We start from the raw sequence: 23,960 nt of genomic DNA on the forward strand, positions 1-23,960 counted from the left end.
TGCAAAAATACAAGATTTGCTGGCAATAAATGTCTTTATTATGATTGTTTTAATGGTTAAAATTTGCTTGTTTCCTAGATAAAGTAGTAACAGGATAAAAAAATTACAAAAAAGCCACCTTCTTAATGATTCATTTTAAATAACTATAAAATTAAAATACCTGCTATTTAATACCTTCTAAAATAACACAAAATATATAATATGTAATACAAACCTCAATAATCCAGTTCTCCTATTATGCGATTATTTACAAACTCTGAACTAAGGAAAAGATTTAGCTAAACAGAGTAATTAAAAAAACAAATATGCCCTCAAATTATTTTATCCTAAGTAATCTATTCTTTGGAGAATTACTCATTTATTACAATATGTTAATTATATCAATTTTTAGTTACATTTTGTTGGGGTGAATTTAGCCCAATTTAAATTCCTGTGTGTCTAGAAAATACAACTATTCTTAAAAGCTACTATGAACTTGTAACACAGTTTAATATTTCAGATTGACATCCCACCCTACTTATTTTGAAGGTATAGAATTTAATGTACCCTTTTCTTTTGATAAATGGAACTTATTAACAATGTAAAGCATTCTCCTTTCTAAACTGTATAGTTTTATTCAGTTATCTATATAACAATCTTATACACTAGTAAGCAAAGCAAGCAACATTACTCTTTTTTAAATAACATCTTTAATTAAAGTTTTTGCAAAGGTAGAATATTAAACTTAAAATAGGTCTTAGTACATCAAAATACTAAGTTCTCTAATTGTATTCCAAGATGGTCTTTAAAACATAATATCCTGTATATCACAGAAGAGCAACCTTGATCTGCAATTGTACAGAATGAATTTTACAAACATAATAAATATATTTACGCCCTTACACATAACAGTATGTACAACAGCAGTTGACAATAGTAGCTCAGAACAGCAAAAGGATTAGCCCCTCCCCCAAAATTGTAGCCCTGACACATACTGGACCGATTTAAGGAACCTTGACTAAAATAGTAGTTACTAATTCAATGCAGTTCTTCCCTTAAGGGAAAAAAACCTTTCTCTTGTTCCTCAAAATAAACACAAATATTAAGTTCGGTGTGTTCTTCCTTAAATCATAAAAAATGACAAAAGATAGGCTAAGGCAGGCTTAAAAAGGGAATTATAAACTTCAGAATAATTTCCATAGCATAATAGATTAAAATGCAAAACTATTTAATATAAACTCATGAGGAACTATTTAAAGCAACTATGTTTTAACCAATGAATTCAAAATCTGAAATAGCTGACTCAGACAGATAGATGGGAAACAGACATGAAATAAAATGAAAATGTACAAAGATGGATCAATAAAATATTCCATTGCACAAAAGTTCAAAAAAGTTCAAGATGAAATAATCTGAAAATATAGGAATTTTCTCAAGTGGAAGAAAACGCTAAGTTATAAAGGGAACTCCCAAGAGGAAATTATGTCTATTTTCCTGTACAAGGCATATTTACCTTTTGAAAAGATGGGTGACATTATTGCTGTAAAGTAACCAAAAATTACTCTTAGAGGGAGACAACCCTTTTTTATTCCTCCATAAAAGCCAGAAAAAAGAAAACCAAATCTTTGATTTTCAATATAGCAAAAGAAAATCTTTATACAAAAGCTATTATATTTTTATGTTCTTGCTAAAACCAAAATCTATTAGAATATGCTCTTCAAGAACACATTTTAATCACTATACACACCGCTCAGATCCTGATGTATTCCAAAGAATAACATCAAGGTGGCTTTGATTTTAAGAGAGGCAACAATATAAATGTGATATGATGGCATTTAATTAACAGAAAGAAATGTGAACATTTAAAAAAATATAAAAGCCCAATATAAAGATCCCCCTCATATAACAGACATTTTACTCCAGAAACTAATTGCACACTAAAGTTGTTTTAGCCACATGTGGCTCTCCACAGAAATTAAATGTGCTCTCAGGCAATTCAAATGGTCTGATTATCCAAACGACCACCAAAAAAGAGTACATATACTGAAAGGCACACATTTCCACACGTTACCTAGTAATTTTGTGTCAATTTTCCTTAGCACTGTTAACATTAATCTTTTTATTGTAGTAAAAGGTGCCATCACCATCTGTGCAAATCTAAACAAATCCTCTTCTGAAACCTTTACTTATTTCCATAATACCAAGTCTGAACTATTTTCCCTCTTTGAATAAACATGTTATTTCCATTTTAAAATTCTGAAAGTGGGAATCCTTGCCTTTTCAAAGGAATGACATTTTATGGAACCTAATGAAATGATTTGTTAAATACAATGTAAAAGCATGATTAAGAATTCAAGTACAGTAAAAGATAAGCAAGTGGCATTCTTATAGCAAGCCACTATAATAAAACCAAAACATTCTATTTGATTAAAAAGGAACACGATGCAGTAATATATAAGAGCACAATTTGGTATGCAGTGTTGTTTGGACCGGCTTTCAGAATTTTCACAGGTAAAAGAAAAGCATTTGCCAAGTACACCATAATTAATATGCAATACACAGGTGCAAATACAAATGGTTATTTCCTGCTTCAAAATAACCCTAGTGAGTCACTCTGAAAGCAGTGGTTGTTCATGTTCGAAAATAACGTTATAAAAACAGGCCAGTATACAACTCTACTATGAATACAAATGTTTGTCTACATAGAAGGCCCAAAACATGAGCTGTATATCATATAGTAATCCAAGGTTCAGTAGCAGAAGAACTACGATATAGCCAAAGAGTTTCAATCAACATTGCAGCACTGCTAAACTTTTATAGGTAGTTCAGGTCGTTGACTTCATTGGGTAAATATAAACCTACTAGCAACTATACTGAAGACAACTGAACAACAAGACTTCTGTGATTTCACTCCCTCCCTTCTCTTCTCCCAGACTTATTAACAAAAACAAACAAACAAAAAAACCTGTGTGTGCTTTGAGAGTAGTGGGGTAAACAAATAAACCTCCCCTCCAAAAAACTAAATTAATATAGTAAAAATCAAAACCGTATTACCAGTTAATGGTATCTAAATAAACCTAACTACTAGCATGCTAGAAACCATCATTTACACCAAAGTTCAGAACATAAGTTAAAGGGACCAAGCTGGTACGTGGGGTGGGAAGTAGGCAAAGAAAGAAAAAAAGAAAAAGAAAAGAAAAAGAAAAAGGAAAAAAAATTGATTAGCCTTTTTAAGAAGTTTAAAGATTTGTGTTAAAAGAACATATAATAGCTCACAGTTTTTCTTTGCAATGTGAAGTGTTTCTATGTTATTTCTGGAAACACACACAAAGGCAAATAAAAGGAAGACAAAAATGGAAGACTTAAAAAAATATATATACAAGTAACTTAAACACATGTGAATTTTGTCAAGATAGACCATGAAAAAGAATCAGTTATAAGAAAACACAGATGAAGACAAGTGTTCCTACAATTCTCCCAGGCAACTAGTTCACACAGAACACAGCACTGCCATATTGTTCTTTAGAGCCCCTTACAGAATACAGAGCTGTGCATTCTTAATATACATATTAAATTTCTATTATTCTTAATATACAAGTCAAATTTCTATGCTTTCTTCTCAATGTGCAAACTGGAGCCCATGTCTACATTACCAATGGCCTGGAAGGGCCACCAAATGAAAGAGAGGTAAATATGTACTTAGCGGCCCAACCCTCTCTAACCCCAAAATTTCTCCCTCAAATTACAAAGTTGCAATTAAAAAACTTTTGTTCAATTAGAATAGTTTTTAAATTCTTTACTAGTAAACACAAGAAACTTTTATAATTACTAAACTGTTTTTAAAAAATCCAGGTCCTCACTACCTGCCCAATGCTTCAGTCAATGCACAGAATGCTATCTGAATGTCTGTTAAGCTTAAAGATTAAACATATATAAGCATCTACTTCAGCCCATCAGGAAAAAAATCTCTATCTATTCTTATGTATATAATTTCAGCTAGATGGTACCTCTGTGAAATAAAACTGTATTCCTGAGGAGCCACTCTGGGGTTTCTTTATAAGGTATGGGACTAAAAGAAACAAATATTTTTCTGTAAGGAAACCAAAGTTGTCATTTTAACTCTGTTCAACTCAATGAGGCCCAAGTCTTTCAATTATATTTAATGAGTATGAAAACCTAATTAAAATAAATAACCATTCTTGGGTCAAATTCTGTCTCCAAACTGTGATCACTGATTACTTCCTTTAACTCTTAGATGTTTCATAAAGCAGGGAAGGAAGAGGTATATATTACTGAGGGAGAATAGCTAGTAAAAATATTTAAGACCTATAATGAGAGTTCTATATTGTTTCCTTACACAAGTGAATTAAAATTCAACACCATAATTCCTACCCTTTTGTAAAAAGCTCACACGCAATTTTTACCAAATATAACCACATACAATAAGCAGTTTCAGTTCAATCTATCAAAAGGGAATTTTCTTCAGTTCGTTCCAACAAGTATCTTCTGATTGAACCCAAGTTGGAGGAAGGAATATAGACAAAGCTTTACATGCTAATTACTGGTGGCAGGTACCTGTATTTAAAATCAACAATTATGGTTCTCCAAAACCCCAACCTCCCCCACCCCAACAACCCCAGGTGCTACAGTTCCATGGCTTGCCAGTTAGTAGTGTCTATGTTGTCAAGGTCTCTTTGTTCCAGTAGCTTTGAGTCTACTGCACTTTTCTGACATGCAGAAGTTAAGTTTTGGTTGGTATATGTCCCAAGTTTCAAACTGTCCACTTTAAATTTTTTTTAAGTTTCTTTGTTTTATTTATAAAAGAAAAGAACCAACTCTTCACCATTCCGCATCTCCAATGGCTTTGGAAAATATATAATCTCTTCCATTAAGATTCATAATGCCATCCTTGAGATGAAATTTCCATTTGTTTTTACTTCTGTGTATCTAAATAAACAAAAAAAGAATGTAAGAGATACAATCAAAAGAGGAAACAAAAAACCCATTCATACACCAAAAAATCTTTGTCTTGCACATTATTGCTTTATAAATTGTTCTTTTAATTGACAGGTAATTGACATGTAACATTAGTTACAGCTGCACAACATAATGATTTGATATTTGTATATATTACAAAATGATCATAAATAAGTCTAGTTAACACCCATCACCATATATAGTTACAAATTTTTTTCTTGTGATGAAAATTTTTAAGATCTACTCTTTTAGCAACTTTCAAGTATATAACATGGCGTTAACTATAGTCATCGTGCTGTGTATCACACCCCTATGACTTATTTATTTTATAACTTCAAGTTTGTACTTTTGACCCCCTTCACACATTTGCCCCAATCTCCACCGTCTGGCCTCTGGCAACCACCAATCTGTTCTCTGTATCTGTGAGTTCAGTTTTTGGTTTTCATTGTGGTGGTGGTGGTGGGTTTTTTTTTTGGGGGGGGGGGTTTGCTTGGTTGTAGAATCCAAATACAAAAGTGAGATATTATGGTGTTTGTCTCTCTCTTATTTCACTTAGCATAATGCCTCAAGGTCCACCCACTGTTGTCATAAATGACAAACTTGCTTTCTTTTTTATGGCCGAAGAATATTACATCATGTGTATATAAATATATACCATACTTTATCTCTCATCCACTGATGGACACTTAGGTCGCTTCCATGTCTTGGCTACTGTAAATAATGCTGCAATGAACATGGGAGAGCATAAACGTTTCAGAGTTAGTGTTCTCATTTCCTTTGAATAACTATTCAGGAAGCAGAACTGCTAAATCATATAGCTATTCTATTCTGGATTGTCAAGGAACCTCCACACAGTTTTCCATAGTGGCTATACCAATTTACATTCCTACCAAAAGTATGTAAGGGCTCCCATACTCCACCACCACACCAACACTTGTTATTTCTTATCTTTTTGATAAGTCATTCTAACAGGTATGAGCTGATATCTCACTGTAGTTTTGATTTATATTTCCCTGACGAATACTGATGTTGAGCACCTTTTCATGTACCTGTTGGCCATTTTATGTCTTCTTTAGAAATATGTCTATTCAGTTCTGCCAATTTTTTAAATTGAATTGCTTTTTTGCTATTGAGTTGCATGAGTTCTCCACACATTTTGGATATTAACTCTTCATCAGATATGATTTGCGAATGTTTTCTATTCTCTAGGTTGCCTTTTCATTTTGTTGATCGTCTCCTTTGCTGTGCAGCTTTATAGCTTAATATAGTCCTGTTTATTCTTGCTTTTGTTGCAGTTGCTTTTGGTGACAAATCTAAAAAATTATCACCAAGACCCATGTCAAGGAGCTTACTCCCTATGTTTTCTTCTAGTTTTATGGCTTCAGATCTTACATCCAAGTCTTTAATCCATCTTGAGTTGATTTTTGTTTATGTTGTAAGATAGTGGTCCAGTTTCATTCCTTTGCATGTGGTTGTCCAGTTTTCCCAATACCATTTATTGAAGTGATTGTCCTTTCCCCATTGTATATTCTTTTTTTATGTATATAGCTTCTGATTTTATTTTTTTGTAATAATTTTTTATTATGTTATGTTAGTCACAATACAGTATATCCTTAGTTTTTGATGTAGTGTTCCATGATTCATTATTTGCGTATAACACCCAGTGCTGCATGCAATGTGCCCTCTTTAATACCCATCACCGGCCTATCCCAGTCCCCCACACCCCCGCCCCTCTGAAGCCCTCAGTTTGTTTTGCAGAGTCCATAGTCTCTCATGGTTCATTCCCCCTTCTGTTCACCCCCCCTTCATTCTTCCCTTCCTTCTCCTCCTGATCTTCCTGCTATTTCTTATGTTCCATAAATTAGTGAAACCATATGATAATTGTCTTTCTCTGCTTGACTTATTTCACTTAGCATAATCTCCTCCAGTCCTGTCCATGTTGCTGCAAATGTTGGGTAATCGTTCTTTCTGATGGCTGAGTAATATTCCATTGTATATATGGACCACATCTTCTTAATCCAGTCATCTGTTGAAGGGCATCTTGGCTCCTTCCACAATTAACATTGGGGTGCATATGGCCCCACTGTATATTCTTAGTTCCTTTGTTGTAAATCAATTGAATACATATGTATGGGTTTACTTCTGGGCTCTTTTCTGTTCCATGTATCTGCATGTCTAATGTTATGCCAATACCGTACTGTTTTGATTCTTACAGCTTTGTAATACAGTAAATAAAAAACAAAAATAAAATCAGAAAGCATGATGCTCCTCTCTTTCTTAAGTTTGCTTTGGCTATTCAGGGTCTTTTGAATTTTATAATTATTTGTTCCATTTCTGTGAAAAATGCCATTGACATTCTGATAGGGATTGCACTGAAACTGTTGAATTTGTAGATCACTTTAAGTAGTACGGACACTTTAAAAATATTAGTTCTTCCAATCAATGAACACAAAATATTTTTCCATTTGTTTCTTCTTCAATTTCCTTCATCAATGTCTTATAGTTTTTTGTTGCACACGTTTCATCTTCTTGTTAAATTTATTCCAAGGTATTTTATTCTTTTTGATGCAATAAATGAGATTGTTTTAACTTCCCCCTCTGATAGTTTGTTATTAGCATACAGAAATACCAATATATTTTGTATACTGATTTTTTTATCTTGCAACTCCACTGAATTTGTTTATTACTTCTAACAGTTTTTTGGTGGAGTCTTCAGGGTCTTCTATATATAATACTTGGTCATCTGTAAATAGTGAGTTTTACTTCTTCCTTTCTCATTTGGATGCTTCTTATTTCCTTTTCTAGCCTAAATGCGCTGGCTAGAACTTCTAATACTATGTTGAAAATGGCAAGAATAAGCACTCTTGTCTTGTTCCTGATCTTAGAGAAAAAGCTTTCGGCTTTTCTCCTTTAAGTGCATTACTTACAGGTTTGTCGTGTATGTCTTTTATTATGTTGAGGTAGATACATTACCTCTAATACCCACTTTCTTGAGAGTTTTTAATCATAAACTGATGTTGAATTCTGCCACATGCCCTTTCTGCATCTACTGAGATGACTATAAGAATTTTATTATTTATTTTGTTAACATGGTCAGTTACCACATTGATTTGTGTACCACATTGATTTGTTAACATGGTCAGTTACCACATTGTTGAATCATTCTTGGATCCCCTGAAATAAATCCCACTTGGTCGTGGTCATGGTATATGATCATCTTATTATATTGCCGAATTCCGTTTGCTAATATTTTGTTGAGGATTTTGGCATCTGTGTTAATCAGGAATACTGGCCTATAACTTTCTTTTCTTGTGGTGCCTTTGTCTGGTTTAGGTGTCAGGGTAATATTGACCTTGTAAAATGAGTTTAGAAGGGTTGCCTCCTCTCCTATTTTTTGGAAAAGTTTTGAGAAGGGCTGTTATTATTTCTTCTTGAAGAATTTCTTCTTTATTCTGGTAGAGTTCACCAGTAAAGCCCTCTGGTCTCATGATCGTTTGCTGGAGGGTTTTTTATTAGGAATTTATCCATTTCTTCTAAGTTGTCCAATTTCTTGGCATATAATTGTTCATAGTATTATGATTCTTTGTATTTTTGTGGTATCTGTTATAAGAACTCCCCATTCACTTCTGATTTTGAGTCTTACCCCTTTTTTTCTTGGTGAGTCTAACTAAAGGTCTGTTGATTTTATCTTTTCAAAGAACCAACTCTTAGTTTCACTCATCTTTTCTGGCGTCTTTTTAGTCTCTACTTCATTTATTTCCACTCTGATCTTTGTTATTTCCTCTCTTCTACTAACTCTGGACTTCATTTGTTCTTTTTCTAGTTCTTTGAGATATAAAGTTAGGCTGAGATGTTTCTTGTTTCTATTAACTTCCCTTCTAAGAGTGCTTTTATTACATCTTATGAGTTTTGGTATGCTGTATTTCCATTTTCATTTGTCTCAAGATTTGCTTTTTCTTTTGATTTCTTCTTTCACTCAATGATTGTTCAGTAGCATGCTGTTTAATCTCCAAATATTTGTGAATTTTCCAATTTTTTTCTTGTAATTGATTTCTAGTTTCATACCATTGTGGCTGGCCAAGTTGTTGGGTTTTGTTTCGGTTGGTTTTTTTTTTTTTTTTTTTTTGACAAATCGGTTTCCTTTTTTCCTTTACAAGATTTATTTATTTATATATTTATTTGACAGAGAGAGAGAGAAAGAGAGAGAGCAAGTAAGTGAGCAAAAGCAGGGAGAGCAGCAGGCAGAGGGAGAAGCAGGCTCCCCACAGAATAGGGACCCCGATACGGGGCTCAACCCCAGGACTCTGGGATCATGACCTGAGCCAAAGGCAGACGCTTAACCAACTGAGCCACCCAGGCGCCCCCAAACTGGTTTCTTAATAAAGTTAAATTTGACAAAAACAACAAACAAACAAAAAGTCCTATTCACTCATTAGGTGAGTTTTTAAAGAAATAAATGTATTTGCAGTTAGTACTATTTTACAGCTCTCAATAGTTGTGTTCATTAATAATATATTTCTCTGCAAAGTATCTTATCTTTGCCAGGTTTATATATACATGTGTCCCTTTTTTCCACAGGAAAATTTTATCCTGGTAAACTTTTAAAATAGGAATACCCTTTGTTTTCCCTGATGCTTCTAGACCACTATTTTGCCTTTTCTCCATAACTCCTTTTATGTCTACACCATGTAACCTTAGGCTGTTCTTAATTCTTATCTAGACCACCAGGACACTTTCTATCCTCAATATTGGAATCATGTTTACAACCATTCTCTTCCTCACATACAGTAACAGTTTCCATATTGCTAACTCTTCTAATGCTATGGTCCAACATTAATATCCATACTGATATTAATATTTCTAACCTCTAATTACTTTATCTCTAATTCTACTTTAGTTGTCTACAGGACACCTGGCAACTGTTTTCTCAATGGCCATCAATCATCTTCTAGTTTACCACATCAATAGCCTATTGTTCTGATTTATTACAATAACTTTCCAACTGATTTCCAGGCTTTACTCTCGCCTTCCTTCCAATTCCCTTATAAACATTGTTGCCAGAAGCACAGTTCTAACCAATCATTTCTGCTTGACTATTTCTATTTCTAAATGACCTGGTAACTCATCTTCCAAGCTTACCTCTTACCTCCACATTCCTCAAAGACTATATTTCAATCAAAAGAAGTATCATTCCTTGCTCCCATTTTTACAAATTCAATTCCTATTTCAAGATCCACCTCAAAATTACTATGTTCTCCTCAAAGCGTTCCCTAATCACATCAGCTAAAAGTAGTCTCTCCTAATAATTAATTTTCAGTGTCATTCCCAACACATTTCTAGTATCATTTCTAAGTATATACAATTATGAAGAATTTCTTCTACCAAAGTAAAACTCCTATAGTTTTCTCGAGACCTAACATGGAACTTTATACATGGCAGTATTTAACAAATACATCTCAGGGAATGCTGATCACCCAGTCACTTAGATTTCAAAACCTATGTGCATCTACAATTAAGCCAAAAGGGGAAGGGCAGTGTTCAGATTGGGCCAGACCCTGGGCACTCCCTCTTTTACCTTCATTTACAGTTTTTAGTTGTTTGCAATTCATAGATTTAAGGAGAAAAGGAGTTATAAAACTTAAATCAACTGAAACGACCTTTCTTCCCTTTACCAATAAATCCCATGCATCATTCAATTTTCAGCTTAAGCTCCATATCTTCAAAAAAGGACCCATGGTTCTCCCTCTTCTCTGATCTAAAGGGACCTCAAAATTAAGTAGTTAAGGCTTTCATTTTCAAAAGAGATAATCATAGCTTGGAGAGGTTCAATGAATTGACCAGGGGCATATTGCTAGGAAGTAAGTGGCAAAGATGATTCTCAAACCCAAGACACTTCTTACTAAATCAGGCCATTTCATATTAATAATCCAGAAATGCTCACTATGTATAGATATTTTCTGAGAACCCATTCATAAAATTTCATGGTCTAACTTCCCAATACAAACATTTCCATGGCATATTCTTGGCAAGCCGTTGTTCAGTTTCTGCTTGAGTATGATTAGAAGCAGGCGACAAAGAATTGCAAATTAAGTTATTCCATTCTGGGCCTATTCTCTTGTTAAGTCTTTCATACTTTTCCCCTTACTGAAATCTGCTTCCTCCAAACTTCCACTCACTGATCCTAGCTCTATCTTCTGGGACTTAATTTAAAAAAAAAAAAAAAAAATCACACAACACTATGTATTATTTGAAAACTACACCCATGCTTTTCCTCTATACCACTGAGTTAAGCCATATACACATTTATCAAATTTTTCTTCTTATTACAAGAAAATAGAACAAAGTAAAGTTAAAAGAGCAGAGCAGAAACTCTTGTGCTAAGTGGTCTTATATTTCTGGTCTAAAAATACACTTATGTAGATAAGATGTTAAACCTAACATCTTAAGATGGATGATATGAATGTCCAAAAGACATACCAAAACTTGTCATGTTCAAAAACAATCACTCTCCTCACCCAAACATGCTCCATCTTTGGCCTTTCCCACATGAGCTGATGGCATCTCCATTCTTCCTTCCGGTTCCTCACCAAAATACCTTGGAATCATTCTTGATTCCCCTTTTTCTTTTCTACCACTTCTCAAGAAGAGCCAGAAAATCCTGCTAACTCTTCCTTCAAAACATATCCAAGATGCAGCTGCTTCTCACCACTTCTAATATTATCCCTCTAGCCTAAGTCACCACTGTCTCTCACTTGGATTACTATAATATCCCTCTGTTAGTCTCCTTGTTTCAACTCTGCTTCCTCTACACAAGGCCTCTCTCAACAAATAAGGCAAAGTAATCCTTTTAGAATTAAAATGTAAGTGATACTACTTCTATCTGAAACCTTCCAATAACTTCCCAATTCGCTCGTAAGAGCCCATGTCCTTACAAACTTCCATACCACCTGTCCCACTTACCTCTGATTTAATCTACTAACTATATCCCTTCCCCTGAATCCCCAGTCCAACCACTCTGGCCTCCATGCACCCCTCACACACAACAGGCAGGCTCTGTTACCAGATAATGATAAGGCTAACTCTCCTCAAGGCTTCATTCAAATGTCATCTTCTCAAAAGATCTAACAAGACTAACCTTTTAAAAACTGTAACCTATCCCCTTTGCTACCAATTATCAGCTTCTAACATACCATAATAATTTACTTATTATATTTTACCATCCGTCTCCCTTAACTAAACTTCCCAGTGGCAGGGATTGTTTTACTCTGTTTACTAGTGTATCTCAACCTCCTAGCACAGTGCCCTGGTACATCACAGACACTCTATTTGTTGAATGAAAAGACCTCTGTCTCCTTTTTTCTTTGACTCCCTATAGAGAAAGTAGTAAGTATCCAAAAGTGGGCATACAAATTTACTTCCAACATGAACCAAGTGACTGCAACTTGAAAGACAATGAGATTATATAAGCAAGAAAGTGATGAGTAGCCATGAAAAAAAATTCCCCAGACAAGTAAAGAAAGTGATCACATTCTGCTATATTGACAACTTGCAAAAAGGAAGTGTAGAAAAGCTTCAGGATTAAATAGTCCATATACTCAGCCCTTCAGAAACAAGGGCTCTTAAATTTCCTAATGACAAACATATTAAGTAAAATTACCAATAAATAAGTTGAAGCCTCAACAGTTGATGCCATCAGTCCTTATCTATCATAATAAGGGAGAACTCTGCTTCATTATTACGTTTAACTACAATTTTGATTTGACTAACAACATAAACTTCATTATTCTTTCTACAATGGTTACTAAAATTGACTCCTTGTTGAAACTCTAAAGCTTAGGCTTCAAAAATAAAATCCTAAAATTCAGGTTGGCTCAAACCATATCCAACCCCATTTTAACCATTCATAGAACACCAGCATTCTTTATTATTGACTAAAATACCAAGCCCAGCCCTCAAGAACTCATTTGATTCTAAAAATTAGATCTCTGTAAACTTTAAAATTGTTTATCGCTCAACAAACTACTTAAAGCTATTTTCGATTTCTGTCTAAAACATTAAAATGTCTCTAGAAGCAAAACAAACCAATTTTAACATTTAAAATATTATGTGTACAATTTGTACCAAAGGAGAATACAACCTTTCTTACAATATGAAAATGTTTAGAAGTATATTCTTCAATCTAGCTAAGGTAAAGGTCTCTTTTGCCTGATAAATCTGACATCTTGTCATCATGAAACTGTGTTCTGGCTAATTTGGTTGCATGAGGTTCCTTTAAGATTTCCTGACAACATAAGGTTTATCGGTATCGATTTTAACATTAATACTCTTCCAGTACACAACTGTAACAAAAAATTACATCTACTATCATGTCCCTGGTGTTTTTAAGAATGCTCACCAAAAGTAACACAGTACAAAAGTGGATGCTCTGATAACTCTGTTTATGAGTGACTTCATTGACGTTACTCTGTAATCTCACTGCAAGTAACTGGCTTGACTTTACCTTTTCATTACAAAATGATAAAACTGTTTTGACATTTCCCCTATAGATATGTTTCCAATAAGTATGGCTATTTACATGCAATAAGCATGACTACTTATAAGATTCATTTCTATAAAAGCAACACAAATTCAACATTTTCATCATTTGTAAAGGAAATTCATGCAAGGCACAATTCTGCATGATCACGACTATAGCTCCAGTGTCTGGCACATGCAGACACTTAAGAAGCATTTGTTCAGCGAATGAGTACTGCTTACAAACAAAAGCCCAATTGCATGTTAGGGTTTTCATCATTTAGTAAAAACCACTGCTGAAATTAAATTATAAATGCAATATAATTTGTGGATTTATTATAAATTTAATGATTATAGAAAACAATTTTATTCCAAATTAAATGTTTTAATAATTAATAAAATCTCAACAATAATGCCAATAACTATAACAAAAATACTTGGCAAGTAGCATCCTTTTGAAGAATTAGGAAAAAGAATTCAATATCTAATTTTCACAGACCTACTTTAAAAATATCTAATGCTACTGAAAACACAGCAATGATAAATAATTTTAAAAATGATTTCAGTAAAAGCATATCTATTTGTTAGTTAGCAGTCCTGTTTATTGCCCTAGTTCACTCCTTAGTAATAAAAAAAGTGACAAAATTCAATTAGAGCCTTTTAGTTTTGAAGTAGTTTAAACTAAAGGGAAAACAGGGTTGTTCAACTGGGTTATTAATGTTAAAGGACAACCCCAAAGTGACTGTTAACTTTGTTAGCGAGTTAGGACACAGTATAAATTGAAAGAAGCCTCCCTCTCCTCATGATTTCCTTCATCACATTTTTTCAAATGTAAAGCTACACAAATAATTTCTCGTTTTATTAAAATAATCTACTAAACCATAACAATGCCTACATTCACCCTGTTTATACTGAATATGAGAGGCATCAATCAGCTGCCCAAATGTTTGAACAAGTTAGAAAAGATATTTAGGGAAGAAATTACAACAGAAAAAATGTCAGTAACCTGATAAAATCCTTACCTTATCATATTGGCATACAACAACATTTTCTGTATCAAAGAGTTCCTGTCCTTCTTCATCACTCACATCATCTTCACTGTTGAGGGGCTCCTACGAATAAGAAAGAGGAGTATTTATTTATACTTCATGTATTACTAAAAAAAGGCCCTCCTAATATTCAAGGAAAAGAAATACAATGACCTTGATATTCTTTGAGAATGAAGGTTCAGACAGAAGCATATACACACACATGTATATACCATAAACGTATTTATAAGACTTTGCCAATTTTACTGAAATTCCAGCAAGAATCAAAAATAAAAATAGTTAAGCTATATAACTTTTAAGTCAGAAAAGATGTTTATTTGGGGCGCCTGAATGGCTCAGTCGTTAAGCATCTGCCTTCAGCCCAGGGCGTGATCCCAGAGTCCTTGGATCGAGCCCCACATCAGGCTCCTCCGCTGGGAGCCTGCTTCTTCCTCTCCCACTCCCCCTGCTTGTGTTCCTTCTCTCACTGGCTGCCTCTCTCTCTGTCAAATAAATAAATAAAATCTTTAAAAAAAAAAAAAGAAAGAAAAGATGTTTATTTCCTTCATTCTTTCAGAATAGCACAAAATTACTCTAATAACATTTAAGATGCCTAGAAGAGACATAAGAAAATATGAAGGTTTAATGAGATAATGGTTCTATGTACCATGAGCAGCAGCAGAGTAAAAGGGAAAACAGTGGTGAAGTTGGAGGAGAAAAGGGGGAGCCCAGGAATCTGGCTTGTCTATACATGGAGGACTAAGACTCTATTTATACTATTAGCATGTCTACCATTGTGATGGTAATGGTGGAGGCCTGTACTGCAACTAAGGCATTTAGATTAAAAGGATACATGTGGGAGGGGTGAGGTGGAAGGGGGTCTCAGTCCCAAAGAGAATTAAAGGCCAAATCTAACTAGAGCATAAAATGACCAACTATGTTAAACCCGACCTCAGTTATTTGAGGGGGCGCCTGGGTGGCACAGTGGTTAAGTTATTTGAGAAGATAAAAGATATAACTCAGATTTCTAATTAACAGAGAAAGAGAAGACAGGACAAAATAAAAGTGGAAAGGAAAACAATCAAGATGATATTAAGCATAGGCTTATACCTCACACACATGTATGTATACATATTCTTTAATTTAAAATAGATATCACCAATGTAAATGTAAAACCAATTTATTAAGATAAAATTCATATAACATAAAATTCACCATTTTAACAATTTTAGAGTGTACAACCGGTCATACTTAGTAGATAAATAATGTATGCAATTATCACCACTATCTAATTCCAAAACAGTTTCATCACCTTTACCATTAAGCACTTAATCCCCATCCCCACCTCTCCCCAGCCCCCCAATAATCTGCTTTCTGTCACTAGATATTTACCTCTGGATAGTTCATATAAATGCAAACATACAATATACACATGTAACAATATGTGGTGTGGTTTCTTTAACTTATAATGTGTGAGGTTCATCCATGTTGTAGCATAAACCAGTACTTTGTTCCTTTTCATGGCTAAATAATACTCCACTGCAAGGATAACTCACATTTTAATTTATCCATCAATTGATAGACATTTGGGTTATTTACATTTTTGGATTTTGGAAACAGTTTTGAACATTCGTGTACAAGCTTTTGTCTGAATGACATTTTCAACTCTCTTATAATATATTCTTAGGAGAATTGCTGGGTAATATGATAATTTTATGCTTAACATTTTGAGGAACCACCAAACCATTTTCCATAGCAGCTACACCATTTTCCATTCCCACCAGCAATGCAAAAGAGTTCCAACCTCTCTACATCCTCACCAACATGTTTCCTTTTTTATCTTTTTTGATTACCACCATCCTGGTAAATGTGAAGTGGTATCTCTTTGTGGTTTTGATATATGCATTTCTGTAATAATTATTGATGTTGAACATCTTTTCACATGCTTGTTAGCTATTTGTACATCCTCCTTGGAGAAATGCCTATTCAAGTCCTTTAGCCACTTTGGAATAGAGTTGTTTGTTGTTGAATTTAAAAGTTTTCTATGCTGGATATTAAGCCCTTATCAGATAGAGGATTTGCAAATATTTTCTCCTACTTTTTAGGCTGTCTTTTAACTTTCTGGATATTATCCTCAGACATACAGAAGTTTTTAATCTACTAAATCTGTTATTTCCTTTATTGCTTGTGTTTTTGGTATCATACTTAAGAAACTATTTCCAAACTCAGTGTTATGAAGCTTCTGCCCTATTTTCTTCTAAGAATTTTATAGTTTTAGGTCTTACTTTTAGGTCTTCGACCCATTTTGAGCTAATTTTGTATAAGGTGTGGGGCAGGGGTCTAATTGCACTGTTTTGTATGTGGATATTCAGTTGTCCAAGCTACATTTATTGAATAAGACCATTCCTTTCCTACTAAATAGTCTTGGCCCATGTAAAAAATTTTTAAGATGACAGCATACATGGCAGTATTCCACATAAAAAAGACACACCTAAAGCTTAGGGATCAAAAAAATTTCAAAAAAATTTGCAAGTAAAATAATGAAAAGAGCTATCCTAACTGAAACAAAGTATGATTCTAGTAATATCACACAAAACAGACTGTATGGGCAAAAAAAATTACTGGAGATAAATAGGGAACTACATAATCATAAATGGCTCAGTTCACTGGAAAGTGTAAGTTTCAGCTTATGTGCATCGATTTTTAGGTTCAAAATATAAAAAGCATAATGACAACAAAACAAATAAATACACCATCACAGTAGGAGATTTGAACATATCTCACTCACTAATCTGTAATGGTGAAAGCACGCAAAAAATGTCAGTAAGGATATAGAATATCCAAAGAATCTAATTCTAATAGTACATACAGAAGACAACCAACAACTGCAAAAAAATCTTTTCAAATATACAGGAAGCATATGCAAACACTGACCACATAAAGCTAGCCCGAATCAATTTCAAAGGATGCATACATTACACAGATCGTAACTCTACAAATAAAACAGTTAAGTCTGAACAAGAATTAATAAAATAGAAGAAAATACACTAGAGAGAATAAAGCTAAAAGCTGATTCTTAAAAAACATTAATGAAATCAACATACCTCTGGCTAGACTGAACAAGAAAAAAAAGAGCAAGAAGGCACAAAATCAGAAATGTGAATATAAAAAAGGAAATGACTACAAAGGATTCTGGTATCAAAAAGATGATTATCATTAATTTTATGCTAACTTAAAAATTTACATATATAGCCCTAAGAAAATATAACTCATCTAAACTGTCTCAAAAAGAAACAATACTTGAACAGAGTAAGGACATTACTAGGATCAGATAATTTTAGCAGCATGCTTCAACAAATACTCACAGAATTAAGTATATCTTAAAAAAAAAAAAAAAGTAGTCCAAGGAAGACAGAACACTCGCCAGAATTCATTTTATAATGCTATCACAAACCTGAAAACCTAGTAAGAAGAGTATGAGAACAGAAAATCACAGACAGTACATGAATGTACATGAAAAAGTCCTGAACAAAGTGAATTCAGCAATTCATAAAAAGGGTAATCAAGTTGTGCTAGCCAATGAATACAAAATTGGTTATAAGTAGAAAACCAATTAGTGCAATTAGTTATTAAATAACAGATTAAGGATAAGAAGTTGTATGATTATCTAACAGTTGCAGAAAAACTTTAACAAAATTCAACAATCATTTAGAATTTAAAAAAGCAAAGCTCTTAGTTAATCTGAATAGAAGGGAACTTCTTTAACCTGATTAAAGGTGTCCATAAAAAGCCTATAATAAACATTATACTTAATAGTGAATTATAAAAAGGGTTCCTTTTAAAATTAAGAACAAGATAAAGGTGTCTGCTATTTCTTATCAATATTGTTCGGGAGGGCTAAGCCAATGAGGCACGAAAAACTGCCATTTTTAATATTTGGTTGTCTAAAGAGAAAACATGAAGAAATCAAAGATGCTAAATCTCATAAATAATCAAATTAAAACCAAAAGCAAACACCATTTTCTTCCTATTAGACTGGCAAAAATTAAGAAGACTGACGATATAGTACTGGTGAAGACTTATTAGTACAACAATTTGGCATTTTACTGTAAAGTTGAAAATGTGCATGCCTTAGAATCCAGTTTTTTTTTTTAAAGATCTTATTTCTTTATTTATTTGACAGAGACAGCCAGCGAGAAAGGGAACACAAGCAGGGTAAGAAGGAGAAGAAGAAGCAGGCTCATAGCGGAGGAGCCTGATGTGGGGCTCGATCCCATTACGCCAGGATCACGCCCTGAGCCGAAGCCAGACGCCTAACGACTGTGCCACTCAGGCGCCCCCTAGAATCCAGTAATTCAATGACTAGGTATGATACTTTTAAAAAAAAGTCATGCGTAGGTGTCCCCAGAAGACATGCTCCAAAATATTTTATAACTGTAACAGTAAACAAATAGAAACAACCCTAATGCCCATCACATCAGAAAAGAAATGGAGAAATAAACTATTGTATATTCAATAATGAAAATAATTACCAGTATATACAACAACTTAGACGAACTTCAGAAATACCATCTTGAGAAAAAAAAAAAGCAATCAACTTGCAGAAGAATAGAGAATTACTCCATTTATGTTATAAATGGGTGTTCAAAACAAAACACTATGCTCTATAGGAAGATAAATACAGATGGTAAACATAAAGGCAAGTTAATGATAAACACAATATTCATACGCATGGTTAACCTGATGACAGAAGGAAGAGGATGGGGGTTGGGGAGAGGTACTTAGGGACTTCAATAAAATCATGCATTATGTATTTTTTTAAAGATTTTATTTATTTATTTATTTATTTATTTATTTATTTATTTATTTATTTAGCACTGGTAAGCTGGGAGAGGGGTAAAAAGAGATGGAGAGAGAGAATCTCAAGAGACTCTGTGCTGAGCGTGCAGCTTGATGTGGGACTCGATCCCACCACCCTGAGATCATGAACTGAGTGGAAATCAAGAGTAGGACTTTAACTGACTAAGCCACCCAGGTGCCCCATAATGGGATTATTTTTAACTAGACATGGACATAAGGGTGTTTTTATGTGAAAATATTTTTTATTCATTTGTATCTATTCAACATTTAATAAAACAGTATTTTTTAAAAACATTAAATATAAAGATTTTTGTCCTAAAATAAAATTACATCTTAAGTTGCAGAAAGCAATTAACAACGAAAACTGTGGTTAAGACAAACATCTTGAACACAAGTAAATAAGCGGGAACACCAAAGGAAACAAAGATATATTTATATGCTTCTACAAATATATAACTAAAGATGAATAAGAGAGAATGGTTTGTTTAACTCAAGACAGACACTAAGAGTAGGTAAAGTGATGTAAGGAACTAGTACAGAATACAGACCAAAAAGGAAGTTATAAATAAATCTGTAACATTTAGCTTTTTCCTCAAGTCTCCTCTCTTCCCAGATGTTGCCATACCTTTTCAATTACTGAAGCAAAAGATTAACCTCATTTTATCTGTTCTACCTATGTCTTATGTTTAAATCACATCGTGAAAGCATAAGCCAGAAAATTAGAATTACTTGTACTTCCACCCCCTTTATAAATACAACTCAGTATGATATACATTTATTTATTACTAGCTATAAGAAACAGTATTTTATGATGATAAATACAACCAGAACCATCTAAAAACCTTATTAGGTTAGAACAATCTAACTTTATATTTAAAATCCTATATTGTACAACACCTTAACGGCCTCTGAAAAAATTGAATATACTTCATCAGTTTGGCACCAAGTAAAAGAAATGATGGAGTAGTTTCTCATTTCACATCTTTTACTACAAACTTACTTCTTCTACCTGCCCATCCTCAGCTCCATCTTTCTCTTTGTCTTCCTCCTCATCATCATCATAGTCTTCTTCTTCATCTTCATCTTCTTCAGATGATGTATCCCCAGTTCCATCAACCTGTAACACCAACGGGGCTTGTGCTTGAGCAGGCTGGGCCTGTGGTTGCTGTTGGCCAGTTGCAGTTATCTGTGCTTGTGCCGGTGTAGGCGCAGCCACCGTTGTCGGTATAACTTGAGTCTTATTTCCTGTAAATAAGATTTGCTGTGGCTGAATGATAACACCCGTCTGTGGTGAAATTCCTCCAGGAAGAGGGGCCAGTACCTAAGGCAAAAGAAAACCATATTAGAAACTAGTAAGACTAAGTAGCTCAGTTTCAATTTATGGCACACAGAAATAGGCGTTAATGCTGAAGAATCACCAAAAATGCCATATCTCATACAGTTAAAACCACCAAAGCATAAAAGGAATGTTTAACTAGTTTAATGATCCCACTTCCATTTTACCATTCAAAGTCTGAAGGAAAAAAGATTTTCTGAAAATATTTATTGAGCACTTGCTATGTACACGGCAAATTCCAAACCAAGAGTTATGCATATGGTTAATTTATTTGCTTGATGTATGGACAAGTTTAGTAACTTACCAAGCTTGTAGTCACTAAGAGGCAAAATTTTAACCCAAGCCGCCTGATTCTGCTCTAATTATTATGTTACACTGCCTCCCTGTGGAGAACACTGCACTGAAAATGTGAAGTCTTGGGCCTCAGTTTTGTCTAAGATCCCAGATAGAGATATAGCAAAGGCATGTCATTTAACCTCCTTTGGCTTTCATCACTTCACTGTCAAACTAGGATCAATGGTTCTCAACCCTGGCTGCAAATTACAACTACCTAGTCACTTAAAAATACTGGTACTTGGGCTCCACTCCTAGTATTCTGATTTAATTAGTGTGAGGTGAAATCTGATCATTTATAGCTCTCTAGCTGATTCTAACCATGCAACCACACCAGATCAGATGATTTCTAAAGTTCCTTTCTGTTTCTGCATCTAAAATTCTAAGGTAAACCATAACTCAAAAAGAACGTATTAACAAATATTAACTCTATCTTTTACAATAAATATATTTATAATTATATGTATTAATAAATTAATAAATAAAAAGAGAATACCTAGTGGTAAATAAAAAAAGTGAATGGCAATTACTTGCCTTTAGGTTCAAGGAATGCAAAAGAAGACAGTATTTCCCTTAAGAAGTTCACAGATTAATAGTGCAACAGACAAAGCAGTAACACAACTGAAAACATAGAAGGTGTAACAGAAGTATGATATGGTGTTATGAGAACACAGGAGAGAAGACTAAATTCAGATAAGGTATGGTCAGGGAACCCTTCTTAATAGGTAATACGTGGGTTCTTTTGTGCTTGGAAGATTAGCCAGGCTTTTCTATTCAGTTGCTCTGTTTGTTGGGGGGAGTAAAGGGAGTTGCTAGAAGGAAGGTCAAACGGCATTCTAAGTAGAAGAATAACATTAAGTGAAAATTTGGAAAGCTGTAAATCAACTATATTAATGCTTCTCTGATCTTACCTCAATCATCATACTATAATATGGATATTACGTATTTATGTGTCTCTTTTTAAAGTACCTAAGTTCTTTAAGAAAAAACCATTTCTCTTACGTCTTTGTCCTCACAGTACAAGAGTTTAACACAGAGCACAGAAGTAGGTACAAAGATTTAACTTTGATCTAAACAGCAGCTGAAGCAAATAACTAGAAGGATGGCAAGAAATAAACCTGAAGAGATCAAAAAAATAAGATCCATAAAAAACAAAGATCCTATGAACCATGCTGAGGAGTTTAGACTTTTTCCAACAGGCAATGAGAAGTCATTAAAAGATTTTAAGATTTTTAGAACAGTAACTATAAAATACGGAGTAACAAGTTAGAAAGCCTAAAATTAGAGGCAGGGAAATCAATTAAGAGGGTAATATATCGTATTTTTTATACACACACACACGCTAACATTATACATAGGTATATATATATTATTGAGAAAATAATAATAGTATTTTAAGTGGGAAATTATGAAAGCATGAACTAAGGAAATGACGAGAGAGTCCAAGAAAAGAAAACTAGTTTCTAACATTAAGGAACTGCAAACATGATAAAATTGCAGTCTGAAAAAAACAAACAACTAAGAATTAGTAGGACTTCATGATACTTTGTATATTAAAAATGCATAAGCTTCATGAAACTGGATTCATGTCTGCCTTGTTCACTCCTAAATCTCCAGTCCCTTGCAAAGACTCCTGATACACAACCACATAGTAAATGCTTGAATGAATGCCAGATAAACTTGGAGGCTTAGGAGGCTGGATGGAGGGTGGTGCCATGACAGAAAAGCGTGTTCAGAGGAATGATGAAAGATAAGCAGAGATAAATAACAATTTAGTCTTAAACATAGTTTAATGAGGAATTTACAATGACAGGATGTATAGCATTGGAGAATAGTCTAAGAATTTGTATAGATAAAGGCATGGGAAAGGGGAAGAGAACCACCCAGAGAATTCATACAGAAGAAGAAAAAAAGAACCCCATCATGATCATAACTTATTATTCTATTACCTGTTGTATAACAGGAGCTTGTACTCCACCAGGCTGCATTTGTGGTATAACTTGTTGTTGGAGAACTACGGACTGCTGAGGCTGAAAGATATACTGGGCACCATTGGCTGCTCTGACTACTTGAAGAAGCTGGCCTAAAGCAGAAAATATGTATTACAAGTTACCATTTTAGCAGTGACCATCTCAAAATAAATGAATTCATAATGAATGTCAAGCCACCAAAATGCCCTAGAAATGATCGAGCAAGAAGTCTAACAATTAAGGGCTGCCATACACAGTAAACTATAATCTTCACCTTCTCTCAGTTCCCTCCATGTTCAAATACATTGCTTAAAATGTTTTTCCTACTTATCATCCATATAAAGCTCTTTTCCAATAAAGTTTTAACAACAGATTATGAGAGTTGATTAGAAGTTTAAATTATCTTTACTAACATGTTAAGAGTCATGTAAGAGCAGTAAGATCAGATGTTTCAAGGGTTGTTTCTTTTTAAAGCTCTAAAGACATGGAAGTGTAAACAGTTCATTAATATCCTGAGCCAGAGCACCGGGATACTTAGCTTCAAAATGCTTAAAAAAATAGGGCGCCTGGGTGGCTCAGTCATTAAGTGTCTGCCTTCGGCTCAGGGCATGATCCTGGAGTTATGGGATCGAGCCCCGCATCAGGCTCTTCCACTGGGAGCCTGCTTCTTCCTCTCCCACTCCCCCTGCTTTTGTTCCCTCTCTCTCTGGCTGTCTGTCAAATAAATAAAATCTTAAAAAATAAATAAATAAAAGTTTGCTGAACCAATTATCATTGCCACATAATACTGAGTGTATGCCTGGCTTAAACACAGAGAAGTGAATCCCTCCCTTTGTTGTTTTAGATGATACAGAATCTTCAATTAATTAAAAAGCAACAATTATATATTAATAAAATATGTGGCAAGATAAACCTCTGGTTAGTTCTTTACAAATTTAGAATCTTATTAACAAAATAACAAGA

General features: G+C 34.0%; 1 protein-coding gene across 1 annotated transcript in view; it reads right to left on the bottom strand.

Annotated features, from left to right (window-relative positions):
- Positions 1-670: 670 nt before the first annotated feature.
- Positions 671-23,960, bottom strand: part of GTF2A1 (general transcription factor IIA subunit 1) — a 43,954-nt gene continuing 20,664 nt past the window's right edge. Inside the window, exons 6-9 of the mRNA XM_045807710.2 lie at positions 22,977-23,110; positions 20,359-20,679; positions 14,493-14,582; positions 671-4,926 (exon numbers count right to left, since the gene is read on the bottom strand). Coding sequence (XP_045663666.1) covers positions 4,819-4,926; positions 14,493-14,582; positions 20,359-20,679; positions 22,977-23,110 — 653 coding nt within the window. The 3' untranslated portion in view covers positions 671-4,818. The remainder of the gene's footprint in view (positions 4,927-14,492; positions 14,583-20,358; positions 20,680-22,976; positions 23,111-23,960) is intronic.

The sequence above is a fragment of the Ursus americanus genome, chromosome 26 (genome assembly GCF_024610735.1).
Source record: "Ursus americanus isolate L20-20 chromosome 26, mUrsAme1.1.p, whole genome shotgun sequence".
Taxonomy (NCBI): Eukaryota; Metazoa; Chordata; class Mammalia; order Carnivora; family Ursidae; genus Ursus; species Ursus americanus.